General features: G+C 49.2%; 1 protein-coding gene across 1 annotated transcript in view; it reads left to right on the top strand.

Annotated features, from left to right (window-relative positions):
* The window catches only part of LOC138246184 (CD209 antigen-like protein C), a 202,237-nt gene that overhangs the window by 99,766 nt on the left and 84,567 nt on the right, over positions 1 to 17,904 (top strand). Inside the window, exon 4 of the mRNA XM_069200511.1 lies at positions 12,907 to 13,058. Within this exon, the coding sequence (XP_069056612.1) occupies positions 12,907 to 13,058 (152 nt within the window). The remainder of the gene's footprint in view (positions 1 to 12,906; positions 13,059 to 17,904) is intronic.

The following is a 17,904-nucleotide window of genomic DNA, read 5'->3' as shown; positions in this document are numbered from 1 at the left end:
CTCTGCCTGACTGTATGGCGTGTGATTTATGATATGATGAGGGTGAGTGTGGGGTGGGTACCACTGATGTGGTCCCTCCTTCAAAATGAGTTATCTCAGAGGATGATTGGGTTCCTGCAACCTTGCTGAAGGTTCTCAGGTTCTACTAGAAGGCTTGCCACTTGCAAAAAATCTTTCTAATGAGTTAAAGGCATTTTCTTAGGTGTCTGTGGAGATTCCATGTGAGAGCAATATCCATTTGAGAGGCAGTTGATTTGAACCTCCACATAGCTTATGTGACAAAATTATTGGAATAGCCTATCAGGGGCATTTGGGTATTTCTGCCACATGTAAAAAAAACAAATCTAAGAATTTTACTGGGGACATTAATGGATGCCGTGGTTAGAGCTTTTGCCAATGCATGTCTGCAATGCATCTTTTCAGATGTGAATTGGAAAACTTTAGAGAATCCTCTACATTCCATCCCACTGCCATTGACAGAATGTGGGTTGAGGCTTCCTTGGATTTTTCTGGGCCATTCCATGCATTATCCTCTGAAAACAGGCATCTCATTGTGATGATTGATTACTTCTCCAAATGGATATATCATTCCTTTGTCAATCTGTCCAATACTTGGAATGTGCTTAATTTCCTCACTAATGTTATTCAAATTGAGGGGGCCCCTAATTAGATTGTCAACAACCATGGTACACATTTTCTATCATAGAAGATGATATAATTCTTTAAACTTTAAGGTGTACAACACCTCCACGTTTCTCTTTATAGCCCTGTAGCTAATCGTTAGGTGGAGAGAACAAATCGCTTTCACAAAGAAGGGATCCAGACAGTTGTTTCTGCAGGACTGAATGTCACTGACTTTCTCAATAAAAAAGGGTGGGCATTTTATTTTGCTCATCATTTAACCAAATCAAATCAAATCATTAGCATTTATAAAGCGCGCTACTCACCCGTGCGGGTCTCAAGGCACTAGGGACAAAGGGGGTGGTTATCGCTGCTCGAACAGCCAGGTCTTTAGGAGTCTCTGGAAAGCGGAGTGGTCCTGGGTGGTCCTGAGGCTGGTGGGGAGGGAGTTCCAGGTCTTGGCCGCCAGGAAGGAGAAAGATCTCCCACCCGCCGTGGAGCGTCGGATGCGAGGGACGGCGGCGAGTGCGAGGCCAGAGGAGCGGAGGGGGCGGGTGGGGACGTAGAAGTTGAGGCGTCTGTTGAGGTATTCCGGTCCCTTGTCGTGGAGGGCTTTGTGTGCGTGGGTGAGAAGTCGGAAGGTGATCCTTTTGCTGACTGGGAGCCAATGCAGGTGTCTCAGGTGTGCGGAGATGTGGCTGTTGCGGGGTACGTCGAGGATGAGGCGGGCTGAGGCGTTTTGAATGCGTTGCAGGCGATTTTGGGGTTTGGCGGTGGTCCCAGCGTAGAGGGTGTTGCCGTAGTCCAGGCGGCTCGTGACGAGGGCATGGGTCACGGTTTTTCTGGTGTCGGCGGGGATCCAGCGGAAGATCTTGCGGAGCATGCGGAGGGTGAGGAAGCAGGCGGAGGACACAGCGTTGACTTGCTTGGTCATGGTGAGAAGGGGGTCCAAGATGAAGCCGAGATTGCGGGCGTGGTCTGCGGGGGTCGGTGCGGTGCTGAGGGCCGTGGGCCACCAGGAGTCGTCCCAGGCGGACGGGGTGTTGCCGAGGATGAGGACTTCAGTTTTTTCAGAGTTCAGCTTTAGGCGGCTGAGCCTCATCCAATCTGCGACGTCCTTCATACCCTCTTGTAGGTTGGTCTTGGCGCTGGCGGGGTCCTTGGTGAGGGAGAGTATCAGTTGGGTGTCGTCGGCGTAGGAGGTGATGATGATGTCGTGCTTGCGTACGATGTTAGCGAGGGGGCTCATGTAGACATTGAAGAGTGTCGGGCTGAGTGATGAGCCTTGAGGTACGCCGCAGATGATCTCAGTGGGTTCTGAGCGAAACGGAGGGAGGTAGACTCTTTGGGAGCGGTTTACGAGGAAGGAGGCGATCCAGTCCAGGGCCTGGTCTTGGATCCCGGTGGAGCGGAGGCGGGTGATTAGGGTGCGGTGAGAGACGGTGTCAAAGGCAGCCGAGAGGTCGAGAAGAATGAGGGCGACTGTTTCACCGTTGTCCATCAGGGTTCTGATGTCGTCTGTGACTGAGATGAGGGCGGTTTCAGTGCTGTGGTTGGTTCGGAATCCGGTCTGTGAGGGGTCGAGCAGGTTGTTGTCTTCCAGGAAGGTGGTCAGCTGTTTGTTGACGGTCTTCTCTATTACTTTGGCTGGGAAAGGCAGAAGGGAGATGGGGCGGAAGTTTTTCAGGTCGCTCGGGTCAGCCGTAGGTTTCTTTAGTAGGGCGTTGACTTCGGCGTGTTTCCAGCATTCGGGGAAGGTAGCAGAAGAAAAAGAAGAGTTGATGACGGTCTGGAGGTGCGGGGCGATGATGTTGTTGGCTTTGTTAAAGATGAAGTGCGGGCAGGGGTCCGAAGGGGCGCCGGAGTGGATAGAGTTCATGATGGATTTGGTTTCTTCCGTGCTGATGTGGGTCCAGTTGTTGAGGGTGATGGTCGGGGATGTGGGTTCGGTGGTGTTAGGTTGGGTCTGGTGTCCGAAGCTGTCGTGGAGGTCGCTGATCTTGCGATGGAAGAAAGTGGCGAGGGATTCGCATAGATCCTGTGAGGGCGTGACGGCGTTGGCGTTGGCGCTGGGGTTGGAGAACTCCTTGACGATGCTGAAGAGTTCTCTGCTGTTGTGGCTGTTTTTGTCCAGTCTGTCGGTGAAAAAATTCCTTTTGGCAGTGCGGATCAGGTGGTGGTGTTTGCGGGTAGCGTTCTTGAGGGCGGTCATGTGCGCCAGGCTTTCTCAAGTGCGCGACAAGTTTTCTTTGATTCTTTGAGGGTGTCAGAGAACCAGAGGGGTTTCTTGGTGTTGTTCTGTCGCTGCAAGCGTTTGAGGGGAGCAAGGTTGTCTGCGCAGTTGGAGATCCAGTTTGTGAGGTTGAGGGCTGCGACGTTGGGGTCGGTGGTGAGGGTGGGTTGGTTGGCGGCGAGTGCGGCGAAGAGTTGCTCTTCAGGGATCTTGTTCCACTGTTGGCGAGGGATGGGTTGAGTGCGGAGGTGGCGGGTCTCGCGTCGGAATGTGAAGTGGACGCAGCTGTGGTCGGTCCAATGAAGGGTGGAGGCGTGGCTGAAGAAGACGTGTTTGCTGGCGGAGAAGATAGGGTCGAGTGTGTGTCCGGCGATGTGAATGGCAGTGTTCACCAGTTGTTTGAGGCCGAGGTTGGCGAGGTTGTCGAGCAGGGTGGTGGTGTTGGGGTCGTTGTTTTGTTCCAGATGGAAGTTGAGGTCGCCTAGGAGGATGTAGTCCGGTGAGGCGAGGGCGTGCGGGGAGATGAAGTCGGCGATGGTGTCGCTGAAAGGGGCGCGAGGTCCGGGAGGACGGTAGACGAGGGATCCTCTGAGGGTGGTCCTCGGGTCGGTGCGAATCTGAAAATGCAGGTGTTCAGCGGCAAGAGGGGAGTCTTCAGTGGAGGTGGTGACGCTGATGGAGTCTTTGAAGACGATGGCGATACCTCCTCCTACTTGGTTGGTGCGGTCTTTCCTGGAGATCTTGTAGCCTTCGGGGATGGCGGTGGCGATGTCTGGAGCAGAGGAGGCGTTCATCCAGGTCTCCGTAATGAAGGCGACATCCGGTGCTGTGGAGTCTAGGAGGTCCCAGAGTTCAACGGCGTGTTTGTGAACGGAGCGAGCGTTGACTAGGATGCACTTGAGGTGGTTGATGGCGCGTGGGCTTGTGGTCGTAGTTGTTGCGTGGTGGAAGATGCGTTTGCAGGAGTTGCAGGCGAAGGGTCCATGGGTGCGTTTGGGGTGAGCTTGGAAGCAGGTGTTGGAGCGTCCTGGGTTGAGGGCATGGAGGGTGGTGGGGTCATAGCGGATCATCGGGGCTTGGGAGCGCTGGGGACCAGGGGTCATGGCGCTGGGCGCGGACCAGGCGCGGACGGGCGCAGACGGGCTTGCCTCTGGCGCGCCTCTGGCGCGCCAGGGGCGCAGTCGCGCAGCGGCCGCCATATGAGGTAGGAGGGGGGGGAGGGGTCAGCTGGGGGCGAATGGGAGCTGGGGGGCGGGGGCGTGCAGGAGGTCGTGGCGGGAAAGCGCGAGGGAGGGGGGGGGCAGGTAGAGTGAGAAGAGCTGGGGGAGGGGGGTTTAAGGGTGGAGGGGGGAGAGTGTTAGGAGGTTTAGGAGATTAGGGAGAAAGATAGGTGTAGGGTTGTGAAGATAGGGGAGGGGGGGTTGTAGAGGTGGGTGAGGGTGAGAGGTAGAGTGAGGGGATAGGAAGATAGGTAATAGAGGGGGTGGCGGGAGGGGGGGAGAGATAGAGAAATAGGTAGAGAGAAAAGGTAGATAGAGAAATCAATAGATAGGGAAAAAGATAGAGAGATAGGAAGATAGGAGGAGGTGGAGAGTGAGGGAGTTGGATAGTGGGATAGAGAGATGGAGAGATAGGTAGATAGGAGGAGTGAGGGAGGTAGAAAGTGAACGGGTTAGATAGGGGAGATAGAGGGGGGGATGCGAGTGGGGGAGGGGGATGAGGCAGGAGCAGGAGGGCAGGCGCGGGGAGAAGAGGACGGAGGAGGCAGAAGAGCCGAAGGCAGAAGACAAGAAGACAAGAAGAAAAGAAGAACAGAAGAAAAGAAGAACAGAAGAGCAGAAGACCGGAAGGACTGAAGACCGGAAGAGCAGAAGACACACAGAAGAACACAGAAGAACACAGAAGAACAGAGAGGAGTACAGAAGAACAGAGAAGAATACAGAAGAACACAGAGGAAGACAGAAGAAGACAGAGGAAGACAGAAGAACAGAGAAGAATACAGAAGAACACAGAGGGAGACAGAAGAACACCGAGGAAGACAGAAAAACACAGAGGAAGACAGAAGAAGACAGAGGAAGACAGAAGAAGACAGAGGAACACAGAAGAACACAGAAGAACACGGAGGGAGATACAAAAAACGAAGAAACAGAGTGCAGAATACCACAGCAGAAGATGAGGAAGAAGAGAAGAGGAGAGAAGACGGGGAGAAGAGGAGTACAGAAGAAGAATACAGACGAGGAGCGAGGAGGAAGAACAGAGAAGAAGGAAAGAGGAAAAGAAGCAGGAGATAGGGTGAGTAGCGCGGGGCAGAACGAGGGGCTGGGAGGTGGGGGGTACTTACTGTGGGGTGGGTCTCAGGAACTCAGGAACCTGGAGGAGCTGCAGCGGCAGGGGGAGCGACCTACCCTTGGGTCAAGGGTCGCTACCACTGTCGCGCAGCGGCCGCCATATGAGGTAGGAGGGGGGGGGAGGGGTCAGCTGGGGGCGAATGGGATCTGGGGGGCGGGGCGTGCAGGAGGTCGCGGCGGGAAAGCGCGAGGGAGGGGGGGACAGGTAGAGTGAAAAGAGCTGGGGAGGGGGGTTTAAGGGTGGAGGGGGGAGAGTGTTAGGAGGTTTAGGAGATTAGGGAGAAAGATAGGTGTAGGGTTGTGAAGATAGGGGAGGGGGGGTTGTAGAGGTGGGTGAGGGTGAGAGGTAGAGTGAGGGGATAGGAAGATAGGTAATAGAGGGGGTGGCGGGAGGGGGGGAGAGATAGAGAAATAGGTAGAGAGAAAAGGTAGATAGAGAAATCGATAGATAGGGAAAAAGATAGAGAGATAGGAAGATAGGAGGAGGTGGAGAGTGAGGGAGTTGGATAGTGAGATAGAGAGATAGGTAGATAGGAGGAGTGAGGGAGGTAGAAAGTGAACGGGTTAGATAGGGGAGATAGAGGGGGGGATGCGAGTGGGGGAGGGGGATGAGGCAGGAGCAGGAGGGCAGGCGCGGGGAGAAGAGGACGGAGGAGGCAGAAGAGCCGAAGGCAGAAGACAAGAAGACAAGAAGAAAAGAAGAACAGAAGAAAAGAAGAACAGAAGAGCAGAAGACCGGAAGGACTGAAGACCGGAAGAGCAGAAGACCGGAAGAGCAGAAGACACACAGAAGAACACAGAAGAACACAGAAGAACAGAGAGGAGTACAGAAGAACAGAGAAGAATACAGAAGAACACAGAGGAAGACAGAAGAAGACAGAGGAAGACAGAAGAACAGAGAAGAATACAGAAGAACACAGAGGGAGACAGAAGAACACCGAGGAAGACAGAAAAACACAGAGGAAGACAGAAGAAGACAGAGGAACACAGAAGAACACAGAAGAACACGGAGGGAGATACAAAAAACGAAGAAACAGAGTGCCGAATACCACAGCAGAAGATGAGGAAGAAGAGAAGATGAGAGAAGACGGGGAGAAGAGGAGTATAGAAGAAGAATACAGACGAGGAGGAAGAACAGAGAAGAAGGAAAGAGGAAAAGAAGCAGGAGCAGGAGAGAGGGTGAGTAGTGCGGGGCAGAACGAGGGGCTGGGAGGTGGGGGGTACTTACTGTGGGGTGGGTCTCAGGAACTCAGGAACCTGGAGGAGCTGCAGCGGCAGGGGGAGCGACCTACCCTTGGGTCAAGGGTCGCTACCACTGTCGTGCAGCGGCCGCCATATGAGGTAGGAGGGGGGGAGGGGTCAGCTGGGGGCGAATGGGAGCTGGGGGGCGGGGGCGTGCAGGAGGTCGCGGCGGGAAAGCGCGAGGGAGGGGGGGGACAGGTAGAGTGAGAAGAGCTGGGGGAGGGGGGTTTAAGGGTGGAGGGGGGAGAGTGTTAGGAGGTTTAGGAGATTAGGGAGAAAGATAGGTGTAGGGTTGTGAAGATAGGGGAGGGGGGGTTGTAGAGGTGGGTGAGGGTGAGAGGTAGAGTGAGGGGATAGGAAGATAGGTAATAGAGGGGGTGGCGGGAGGGGGGGAGAGATAGAGAAATAGGTAGAGAGAAAAGGTAGATAGAGAAATCGATAGATAGGGAAAAAGATAGAGAGATAGGAAGATAGGAGGAGGTGGAGAGTGAGGGAGTTGGATAGTGGGATAGAGAGATGGAGAGATAGGTAGATAGGAGGAGTGAGGGAGGTAGAAAGTGAACGGGTTAGATAGGGGAGATAGAGGGGGGGGATGCGAGTGGGGGAGGGGGATGAGGCAGGAGCAGGAGGGCAGGCGCGGGGAGAAGAGGACGGAGGAGGCAGAAGAGCCGAAGGCAGAAGACAAGAAGACAAGAAGAAAAGAAGAACAGAAGAAAAGAAGAACAGAAGAGCAGAAGACCGGAAGGACTGAAGACCGGAAGAGCAGAAGACCGGAAGAGCAGAAGACACACAGAAGAACACAGAAGAACACAGAAGAACAGAGAGGAGTACAGAAGAACAGAGAAGAATACAGAAGAACACAGAGGAAGACAGAAGAAGACAGAGGAAGACAGAAGAACAGAGAAGAATACAGAAGAACACAGAGGGAGACAGAAGAACACCGAGGAAGACAGAAAAACACAGAGGAAGACAGAAGAAGACAGAGGAAGACAGAAGAAGACAGAGGAACACAGAAGAACACAGAAGAACACGGAGGGAGATACAAAAAACGAAGAAACAGAGTGCCGAATACCACAGCAGAAGATGAGGAAGAAGAGAAGAGGAGAGAAGACGGGGAGAAGAGAAGTACAGAAGAAGAATACAGACGAGGAGCGAGGAGGAAGAACAGAGAAGAAGGAAAGAGGAAAAGAAGCAGGAGCAGGAGAGAGGGTGAGTAGCGCGGGGCAGAACGAGGGGCTGGGAGGTGGGGGGTACTTACTGTGGGGTGGGTCTCAGGAACTCAGGAACCTGGAGGAGCTGCAGCGGCAGGGGGAGCGACCTACCCTTGTCGCGCAGCGGCCGCCATATGAGGTAGGAGGGGGGGGAGGGGTCAGCTGGGGGCGAATGGGAGCTGGGAGGCGGGGGCGTGCAGGAGGTCGCGGCGGGAAAGCGCGAGGGAGGGGGGGGGGACAGGTAGAGTGAGAAGAGCTGGGGGAGGGGGGTTTAAGGGTGGAGGGGGGAGAGTGTTAGGAGGTTTAGGAGATTAGGGAGAAAGATAGGTGTAGGGTTGTGAAGATAGGGGAGGGGGGTTGTAGAGGTGGGTGAGGGTGAGAGGTAGAGTGAGGGGATAGGAAGATAGGTAATAGAGGGGGTGGCGGGAGGGGGGGAGAGATAGAGAAATAGGTAGAGAGAAAAGGTAGATAGAGAAATCGATAGATAGGGAAAAAGATAGAGAGATAGGAAGATAGGAGGAGGTGGAGAGTGAGGGAGTTGGATAGTGGGATAGAGAGATGGAGAGATAGGTAGATAGGAGGAGTGAGGGAGGTAGAAAGTGAACGGGTTAGATAGGGGAGATAGAGGGGGGGGATGCGAGTGGGGGAGGGGGATGAGGCAGGAGCAGGAGGGCAGGCGCGGGGAGAAGAGGACGGAGGAGGCAGAAGAGCCGAAGGCAGAAGACAAGAAGACAAGAAGAAAAGAAGAACAGAAGAAAAGAAGAACAGAAGAGCAGAAGACCGGAAGGACTGAAGACCGGAAGAGCAGAAGACCGGAAGAGCAGAAGACACACAGAAGAACACAGAAGAACACAGAAGAACAGAGAGGAGTACAGAAGAACAGAGAAGAATACAGAAGAACACAGAGGAAGACAGAAGAAGACAGAGGAAGACAGAAGAACAGAGAAGAATACAGAAGAACACAGAGGGAGACAGAAGAACACCGAGGAAGACAGAAAAACACAGAGGAAGACAGAAGAAGACAGAGGAAGACAGAAGAAGACAGAGGAACACAGAAGAACACAGAAGAACACGGAGGGAGATACAAAAAACGAAGAAACAGAGTGCCGAATACCACAGCAGAAGATGAGGAAGAAGAGAAGAGGAGAGAAGACGGGGAGAAGAGGAGTACAGAAGAAGAATACAGACGAGGAGCGAGGAGGAAGAACAGAGAAGAAGGAAAGAGGAAAAGAAGCAGGAGCAGGAGAGAGGGTGAGTAGCGCGGGGCAGAACGAGGGGCTGGGAGGTGGGGGGTACTTACTGTGGGGTGGGTCTCAGGAACTCAGGAACCTGGAGGAGCTGCAGCGGCAGGGGGAGCGACCTACCCTTGGGTCAAGGGTCGCTACCACTGTCGCGCAGCGGCCGCCATATGAGGTAGGAGGGGGGGGGAGGGGTCAGCTGGGGGCGAATGGGAGCTGGGGGGCGGGGGCGTGCAGGAGGTCGCGGCGGGAAAGCGCGAGGGAGGGGGGGGGGGACAGGTAGAGTGAGAAGAGCTGGGGAGGGGGTTTAAGGGTGGAGGGGGGAGAGTGTTAGGAGGTTTAGGAGATTAGGGAGAAAGATAGGTGTAGGGTTGTGAAGATAGGGGAGGGGGGTTGTAGAGGTGGGTGAGGGTGAGAGGTAGAGTGAGGGGATAGGAAGATAGGTAATAGAGGGGGTGGCGGGAGGGGGGGAGAGATAGAGAAATAGGTAGAGAGAAAAGGTAGATAGAGAAATCGATAGATAGGGAAAAAGATAGAGAGATAGGAAGATAGGAGGAGGTGGAGAGTGAGGGAGTTGGATAGTGGGATAGCGAGATGGAGAGATAGGTAGATAGGAGGAGTGAGGGAGGTAGAAAGTGAACGGGTTAGATAGGGGAGATAGAGGGGGGGATGCGAGTGGGGGAGGGGGATGAGGCAGGAGCAGGAGGGCAGGCGCGGGGAGAAGAGGACGGAGGAGGCAGAAGAGCCGAAGGCAGAAGACAAGAAGAAAAGAAGAACAGAAGAAAAGAAGAACAGAAGAGCAGAAGACCGGAAGAGCAGAAGACCGGAAGAGCAGAAGACACACAGAAGAACACAGAAGAACACAGAAGAACAGAGAGGAGTACAGAAGAACAGAGAAGAATACAGAAGAACACAGAGGAAGACAGAAGAAGACAGAGGAAGACAGAAGAACAGAGAAGAATACAGAAGAACACAGAGGGAGACAGAAGAACACCGAGGAAGACAGAAAAACACAGAGGAAGACAGAAGAAGACAGAGGAAGACAGAAGAACACAGAAGAACACGGAGGGAGATACAAAAAACGAAGAAACAGAGTGCAGAATACCACAGCAGAAGATGAGGAAGAAGAGAAGAGGAGAGAAGACGGGGAGAAGAGGAGTACAGAAGAAGAATACAGACGAGGAGCGAGGAGGAAGAACAGAGAAGAAGGAAAGAGGAAAAGAAGCAGGAGAGAGGGTGAGTAGCGCGGGCAGAACGAGGGGCTGGGAGGTGGGGGGTACTTACTGTGGGGTGGGTCTCAGGAACTCAGGAACCTGGAGGAGCTGCAGCGGCAGGGGGAGCGACCTACCCTTGGGTCCTACCAGGGGTTTCTCCTTTTCATTATTGATGTAAAGAAATCCCAAGTTTAAATTAATTCCCAACTGGTTAATCTCTAATGGTACTCTTGATCAAGATTCCCCTACATCTTCTACAAAGTCTGAAGTTTGTTGTAGAGTTTTGGGAAAACAAAACAGACAAAACATTATTTTGATAATAGGAGGGAAGGTGAGATGCGTAAAGTTTTTCTCTGGCAGCTGGATTTTAATCAAGAAACTCTGTATGTGAGGAAAGGGGATTCAAGATTCTCCCAACCTGTAAGAGTTTTCAAAGCAAGCAAGAGTGCTGGTCTATAGCATCAGAATGGGTGGTGGAACAAGAATTGATTAGCTCCTATTTCTGAATACCACGCGGAATTGAATTATTTTAGAAGAGTTTCAGATAATGAGCTTGAAGGAGATGCTTTTGATCGGATATTATCCTTAGATCTGGCGCAGAATGCTGCTGGTGCTCACATTTGCATTGGCCGCACATTGTGCTCTGATGCTGCTTCACCCAATGCGTCCAGGTGCAGTAATGTCGCTGTGCAACCTACTGTCACAAAGGAACCTGATGCATGTATAGTTCCTGATGTAAGTGATGCCAGACAGATGGCTAGAACAAGTTTCCATTGTGAAGTTAGATTGCCTGCCAAACCATTGGATTATGATTTATCGCAAGTGCTGTAATGATATTACATTATTTTTTATTTTCTTGCAGAGGAGGGAAATAAGGTAGTGTGATGTTTAAATTTGTATTATGCTCATTGCTCCTATATGTCACTTTATGTAGTGATGTCTCTTTAATTATTGCTTGTGTACCTTCTAATGCGATTCTTAGAATGTTAGAATGCTAGAATGTGTGTAAATGCATTATTCCATGACCAGCAGAGCACTGGTGGGATTCTGGTGGATTAGTTGCCTCTCTTGCCATGGGCCTCTGGAGATGGATTAAAGCCTACTTTTTCATACCGTCGTTAGCGTCAATGTTCCTCAGGTGTTCATGACCCCCAGACTAGAGTTCATGAAAGCACAATATGCAATTGCATAATTCCAATTAACTTCAAATAATTTTCCACAATTCATCAACTACTTTGGAAAGTTCGTTTTCTAAATGCTTGATGACCTCATTTAAATTATGGAGGATGCAGAAGTGAGAAGTGCCGTGATGGAAGCCCCATTGCAGTCATCCCAAGTCTGACTTGCTGGCTAAATGTAAAGTTCTCTGACGCTGTGAGTGGGAATTTTGAATGAAAGGGCAGCAGCCAAAATGTTGGAATACCTTTGGTGAAAATGGAATGGCGGGCGGCCATCACGTTTTCCCGCCCAAAATAGAGACTTGTTTGGACTTGTTTCAGCATCACAAATAGAATTGTACATTTCAGCATGTTCCTTGTTTGCAAAAACCATGGCTTTCATGGCAGCTTTGAACACAAAAAAGCTATGAAAGGCCCTGTCGCAATACGGCATAGCTCCACATGTTATGCGGCTGGCAATCGTGTGGCAGATGTATCTTTAACAACGTGTTTCATAGAGGAGACTAGGGGCCAGATGTAGGTAGGTTTCATTTTGCGAGTTGCAAATTGCGAGTACTAGCGACTCGCAATTTGCAACTCGCAAAATGAAATGCAGAAAGGTGTCTCAGACACCTTCTGAGACTCGCTATGGGGTCGCAAAGACCCACCTCATGAATATTAATGAGGTGGGTCGCAGTTTGCGACCCCATAGCGAGTCTAGGCACTCAGAGGATGGTGGCCTGCTGGAGACAGCAGACCACCATGTCTGTGACTGCTTTTGAATAAAGCAGTTTTTTTTTTTCTTTTTGCAGCCCGTTTTCCTTAAAGGAAAACGAGCTGCAAAAAGAAAAAATACCGAAACCATTTAGTTTCGGTTTTTTCAGAGCAGGCAGTGGTCCATAGGACCACTGCCTGCTCTGAAAAATACTTTTTTGTGGCATTCACAAAGGGGAAGGGGTCCCATGGGGACCCCTTCCCTTTTGCGAATGAGTTACCATCCACTTCAAGTGGATGGTAACTGCGAGTTGGTTTGCGACCGCTTTCGCGGTCACAAAGCAACTCAACATCGCGATGCGGTCGCAAATAGGAAGGGAACACCCCTTCCTATTTGAGAGTCGGAATCACATTTTGCGAGTCGGTACCGACTCGCAAAATGTGACTCTGCATCGCGTAAGGCCTTTTGCGCCTCGCAAACTGCGTTTTTCGCAAAAGGCTTCCTACATCTGGCCCCAGGTGAGGGCCGCCGTCAAAATCTCGGCAGTTTTCCAATTCTTAATTTGCTGGAGAACCAGGAGGTAAGAAGAAGGAACATCTACTGATGTAAACCAAGTTATATTGTTTTTTTTAAACCACGACGTATTTTATTGTTTATATTCCGTTGTTTACACATGAATTCTTGGAGATGTTGGTACATTTACATATAATGTGCCTCTTTAAATTTCAGTGCGTTAAAGATTGAGTTCGACTGAACATGAAGTAGTGGTAATTGTCATAGCTGAATCGTCTTATTTACCTTTTGTCACTCTCTGGGGTGAGAATGCAGGTAAAATGAAATCTAAGTGGAACACAGTAGAACAAGCAGGCATGCATTTTCCTCGATTATAAGAATTTCTCAGACAAATGTATTCTTTCCTATTGACAGAGTTGAAATGCAGCTACTGTGACAGAAACTGGATCTTCTATGCTGGAAATTGTTATTTCCTTTCTATGCAACTGCTGAACTGGATAGACAGCCAAAACAACTGTAAAAATATGAGTTCTCACCTGGTGGTTGTTAAAAACGCTAAAGAAGAGGTAAGGTAAAAAGTGTTCAAGCCTAGAGTACAGACATCTTGTAATACACCGGTTTCAATAATTACTGTGAGCTATACATTGTGATAAAAAGTTTTGTCTACCACTCTTTTGTCTTCCCCACAACACGATCAATCACCTGCCTCCACTACATATGCAGAACAACAAATGATCATTCTCAAACTAGCGTGTAATTCCTTTCTTCAATCTTAAAAAAGCAAATACTCTCAACACTAAAACCTTGGCTTTCCAACAGCCTCATTATCCGTCGCTCCATTAATACACAAATGCACCCACATCAGCACCAAGAGAACCTAAGAGTGTGCTCTGCTACCCTCTAGAGCATCATTGTGCAACCATCTGTCTTCCTTTCAGTATTCGCTAGCAACTTCATCATTAATGTCATCATTTCTATGTCAAAGGCAGAACGACAGCCACCATCTCTAGGATCTCTAACACCCTAAAGGCTTAGCCACTCCAACCTCAGTTGTTGCAAAATATATTAGCCCTAAGCATCGGCTTGTGCCACCCTTATGAATTAATGCTATCTTTTGCTGTCACCCAAATGGAGCTTGTCAGGGTCCGTATTGCACAGAGTATCAAGGGCGGTGCAGTGGGGTGTTCTCCTGTTTTTTGCACCCCTGGGGCACTATGGTATTACAGAAGGAGCTGCAGATGCCTGTGCACCCCTTCAGTAATACTGGTAGCACTGACGCACATGTAGTGCCAGAGCTGTCCTGAGGGGGCCTTCCCTTATTTACATTGGGACGTAGCCCCACGCGAATGAATCACTTTGCCTCTGCGCCCATGATATATAACTAATGCAGGGGCGAACATGCCCTTAGGAGGTGCACTGTCAGTGTGACCTCTGAGGACCTCTCTGGAGAGGTGAAAGGGGAAACCATGCCCCCGCCCACCCCACATCTCTCTGCAGACAGTTGAGGTCATTCACTGCATCTGCCTACTGGGGAATCTCCAACCACCTTTTAAAGTGCAGGATTGCTGCCAGCACAGAGAAACAAAGTGGCTTAGAAGCAGCTGGTCCGTGTTTGACTGAATGCGCTGCTTAATGACCTGAGTGAGTTCCTGGCTGCCTTGAGGTGCAGCGCATTCATTGTAATAGTGTAGTGCCTGTTTGAACCTGGTGCACCTGCTTAAAGGATGCCCAGTGTTGCAAAAAAAGACAGAGCACCCATCCTCAATGCATTCACAAATCTCCTTGTTTCATAGGATATCTACAAAGAACAAACCATGGTATTTCTGATGTAACGGTTTAGACTCCACTGACTTTCAGATTATACGTTTAAAAACTCTTTAAAAACCTTACACAAGGAATGACTGTCTTCACATCTTCCTGTCCAGCAACATGACAGGCAAGTTCTGAAATTCTCTGTACAGACTCGATCGACCCCTCCATCTTCATGCTAAACATCAACAGAAAGTACTCACAGGACACGTTTCCACTTTTCACATCCATAGGCTAATTCATTTAAAACTCACAGTAGAACATGCAAATAAGGAACCAAAATCCAAAACAGACGACCGCTCAGTGATCACAATCAATTGATGTCCATTGAGATAGTTCAGTAACAGACACCAGAGTTAAAACCCACGTGGAGCTGAAATGAGGGATAACGTTTACTTTTATTATTATTATTATTTTTATTATTATTATTATTTTTATAAAAATAATAATATTGTATTTTTATTAGGAATATTGTGAGATATGTCATACACAATTTAATATAATGGGTATATGGGTACCAAGTTTACAAATTTGAAAATAAGGGAGTAGGTAGTAATGCAGTCTCCGAAGTTGGGTGGTCAAGGTGTCTGCAGATCTTAAGAGCCTGAAACAATGAAGGAGGTTGGTGATATGTGGTTTTGGAGGAAGGTTTGAGACAGGTGTGAAAAATGCAGATTTTGGAGGTGAAATAAAATCAAGCGTTAGTGGCACCTGGCTTAGTTTCTGGAGAAGCAGGGATAGGATTTTTTCAGAAGGAGGTGCATTTTACCTGCTAGATGTAATAATGGAGTGAAGTGAGTAACTCTACTCCAACATTGTTCAGACTTGTTGTGTCAGGTGATGGCAAGATTACTGTTTCCTTTTTTGGTTGTTTTGAAATTACAGGCTGCTATAGTCAGAGATCCCCCAGAGCCTGGCAGGCTCTGTGCTGCAGAGGGACTTGCTGCAGGGTTGCCGAGCGGGTGCCATCTTTAATTTAGCCAGTTAGCAAACTATTTTGTTGAGAGAAAACAAACTCCCAAACTAGCAGTTTGTTTTCTCTTAATAAAAACAAATGTCCCAGGCACGTGCGTGAACTTGTGCATTTAATTCTTCCTGTGTCCGCCATTCATCGTATGAGTATTGTTGACCCACCAGCAATAGGACAGGGCAGGGACAGTCTTGGTGACCTGGCGGTTGACCTTGCGGTTCTTTAGTCCATGCGCCACCACGTCGGACATTTACATTGGCGGAGCAGCGAATGCTCTGCTGATGTAAACCTGGCACTTCACAGGATCTAAACAGAGTGAGCTTGGCAAGGGTGGAAGTACCGCTAAACTCTAATTAAGGCCCCTTGTGTCCGATTGAACAAAGCAGGAGAAGAGCTCATATGTCAACAATATCAAAAGTGATGTCTTCTTCCAACTGAGAAAACGTGCCCTTAATATCATTAAAACTTGGTGCAATTGTCATGTGTGGTACGTTTCTTGTATAATCACTTCTCCATCTAAAGGCAGACATTGCAAGGGCTGGACAATGTTGAAGCTCATAGAGCTGAACTGGACCAGACAGCAACTCGCTCAGAAAAGACCAGCACTCACCAAATGGTAACACACGGCATTGATCACAAGGGTTAAAGAACATACATAAAATAAAACTACGGCCCAACACGTTGGTTGTTATTCTCATGCTTTAAATCTCATGCCTTGAAGTTGCATCACTTTTCTTTCTTTCAAGTCTTACGTTTAGAAACAGGGCCTGATTTAGAGTTTGGTGGAGGGGGGTTACTCCATCACAAATGTGACGGATATACCATCCGCCATATTATGATCCCTTAATGGCCTATGTTAGCGTGTCAGACCTTACTAGGTAAACTTACAAGGGAGACGCGTATAGGTCGATGGACCTTTTGACTGCGCATCAAGGTTTTCCCACCATATAACCCATACCAATACACATCAATAACCATAACAATCAAATACATCAATCATCAATGGGAGCCAGCAATTTATACACACTATGACCTTGCAGTCATGAATAACCACGCCTATATGTAAAAGTTAGAATGTTTATTTTACTATATTAACAATGCTAATGTCAAGTAACTTAGGCCCTCATTACAACCCTGGCGGTCAGCGGAAATATGGCGGAAAGTACTGCCAACAGGTTGGCGGTAATTTCCACTATATTATCATATTGGCGGTTTGGCTTCGGTAACAGCCACTGGGCTGGAGATATCAATCTTCCCCTTCCCACAAACATCCACGCCTGCATATATCCACTCACACACACCAGCACACACTTTCAAAAATACATGAAGACACGCGTCAGAACACACAACATACACTCACTCACACCTCCATAATTGCACACTCGCAACCAACACTCAACACACACCTGCATTCATGCACACACAAACATACACACACACACCCACACACACACAACACCCTCGCCCCCCTCCCCTGTCAGAGACCCAACTTACCTGTGTTCAGGGAGTCCTCCAGCAGGAGACGGGATGGGGCGCTGCTGCCAGCAGCAGCGTCCCCCAGCAGTACACCGCCAGGCCATATTACGGGTCATAATGCGGCTGGCGGTGGACTACTGGCGTGGCGCTGCTGCTGGCAGCAGTGCAACCTTACCGCCATCCGCTGGCATGGCCACAGACGGATTTCCGCCATCCTCCTGACAGAAATCACGGACGACGGTTGGTAGCCGCGGCGATGGTCTTTTGGCGCCCATTGCCATGGCGGTAGGTGGTGTTTACCACCATTGACATAATGAGGGCTTTAGTCTCAAAATCAAATGATAAACATACAGAAACAATACAGGCTGACCAAAGCGGTGAAAGAATCGCAATATAATCAAAGCTTGAGCTACTACACATTCTAAAGTTAGAGTACACTTTAATAGCAAGAATAACTGTGCAAACAACATAACATACATTTAGTTCAGCAAAGAAAAGACATCAACTGTTATTACATGTGGCGACCTTCATCAGTGCGGACCCTAACTAACATCAGATTAGAATAGCATGTTTGGACTTCATGCAAAACAATTTAGTCACACAAATTTGAAAAATATCTAACTATGGCTCTATCAAAATTAGCAGTTGGTACCCAGAAACAAAAGCAAATATACATAGCAATCAGCAACATTGTCTTTATATCTGTCCTCAATATGATTCAGCAAGCTGTGACAGTCTTCGTCAACGGGACATCAGTTCAGTCAGCAAGACATCAGGATTCAGCATCAAAGTTTAGAAAAAGCAAAGTCTCTAAGCAATAAAGTTAAACACGTCTGGTCAAGGAAAATAACAACGTTGGAAATGATCCCTCTCCTCCCGGTGCTGTCCGGCTAAGTTAGATTTCCTAAAACTAATTACCACATCCTCATTGGTCAAGGAATCGCATGTTTACATTTAGTCCAATGAAAATAAAACCTCTAATCTACAGTTTTACTACTACATGGTGCACATGTCAATGATAGACTCCTCTTCTCCTGTTCCCATTGTTCGCCTTGTCAGGTAATAATATTGTTGCAACTTATACTCAGTCAGTGCATCCATTGTCTCTTCCTGGGAATGTCAGACTCACACACACCATGATATCCATTGTTTCACTA

The sequence above is a fragment of the Pleurodeles waltl genome, chromosome 7 (genome assembly GCF_031143425.1).
Source record: "Pleurodeles waltl isolate 20211129_DDA chromosome 7, aPleWal1.hap1.20221129, whole genome shotgun sequence".
Lineage (NCBI taxonomy): Eukaryota > Metazoa > Chordata > Amphibia > Caudata > Salamandridae > Pleurodeles > Pleurodeles waltl.
This window is presented reverse-complemented; position numbering and strand designations above follow the sequence as displayed.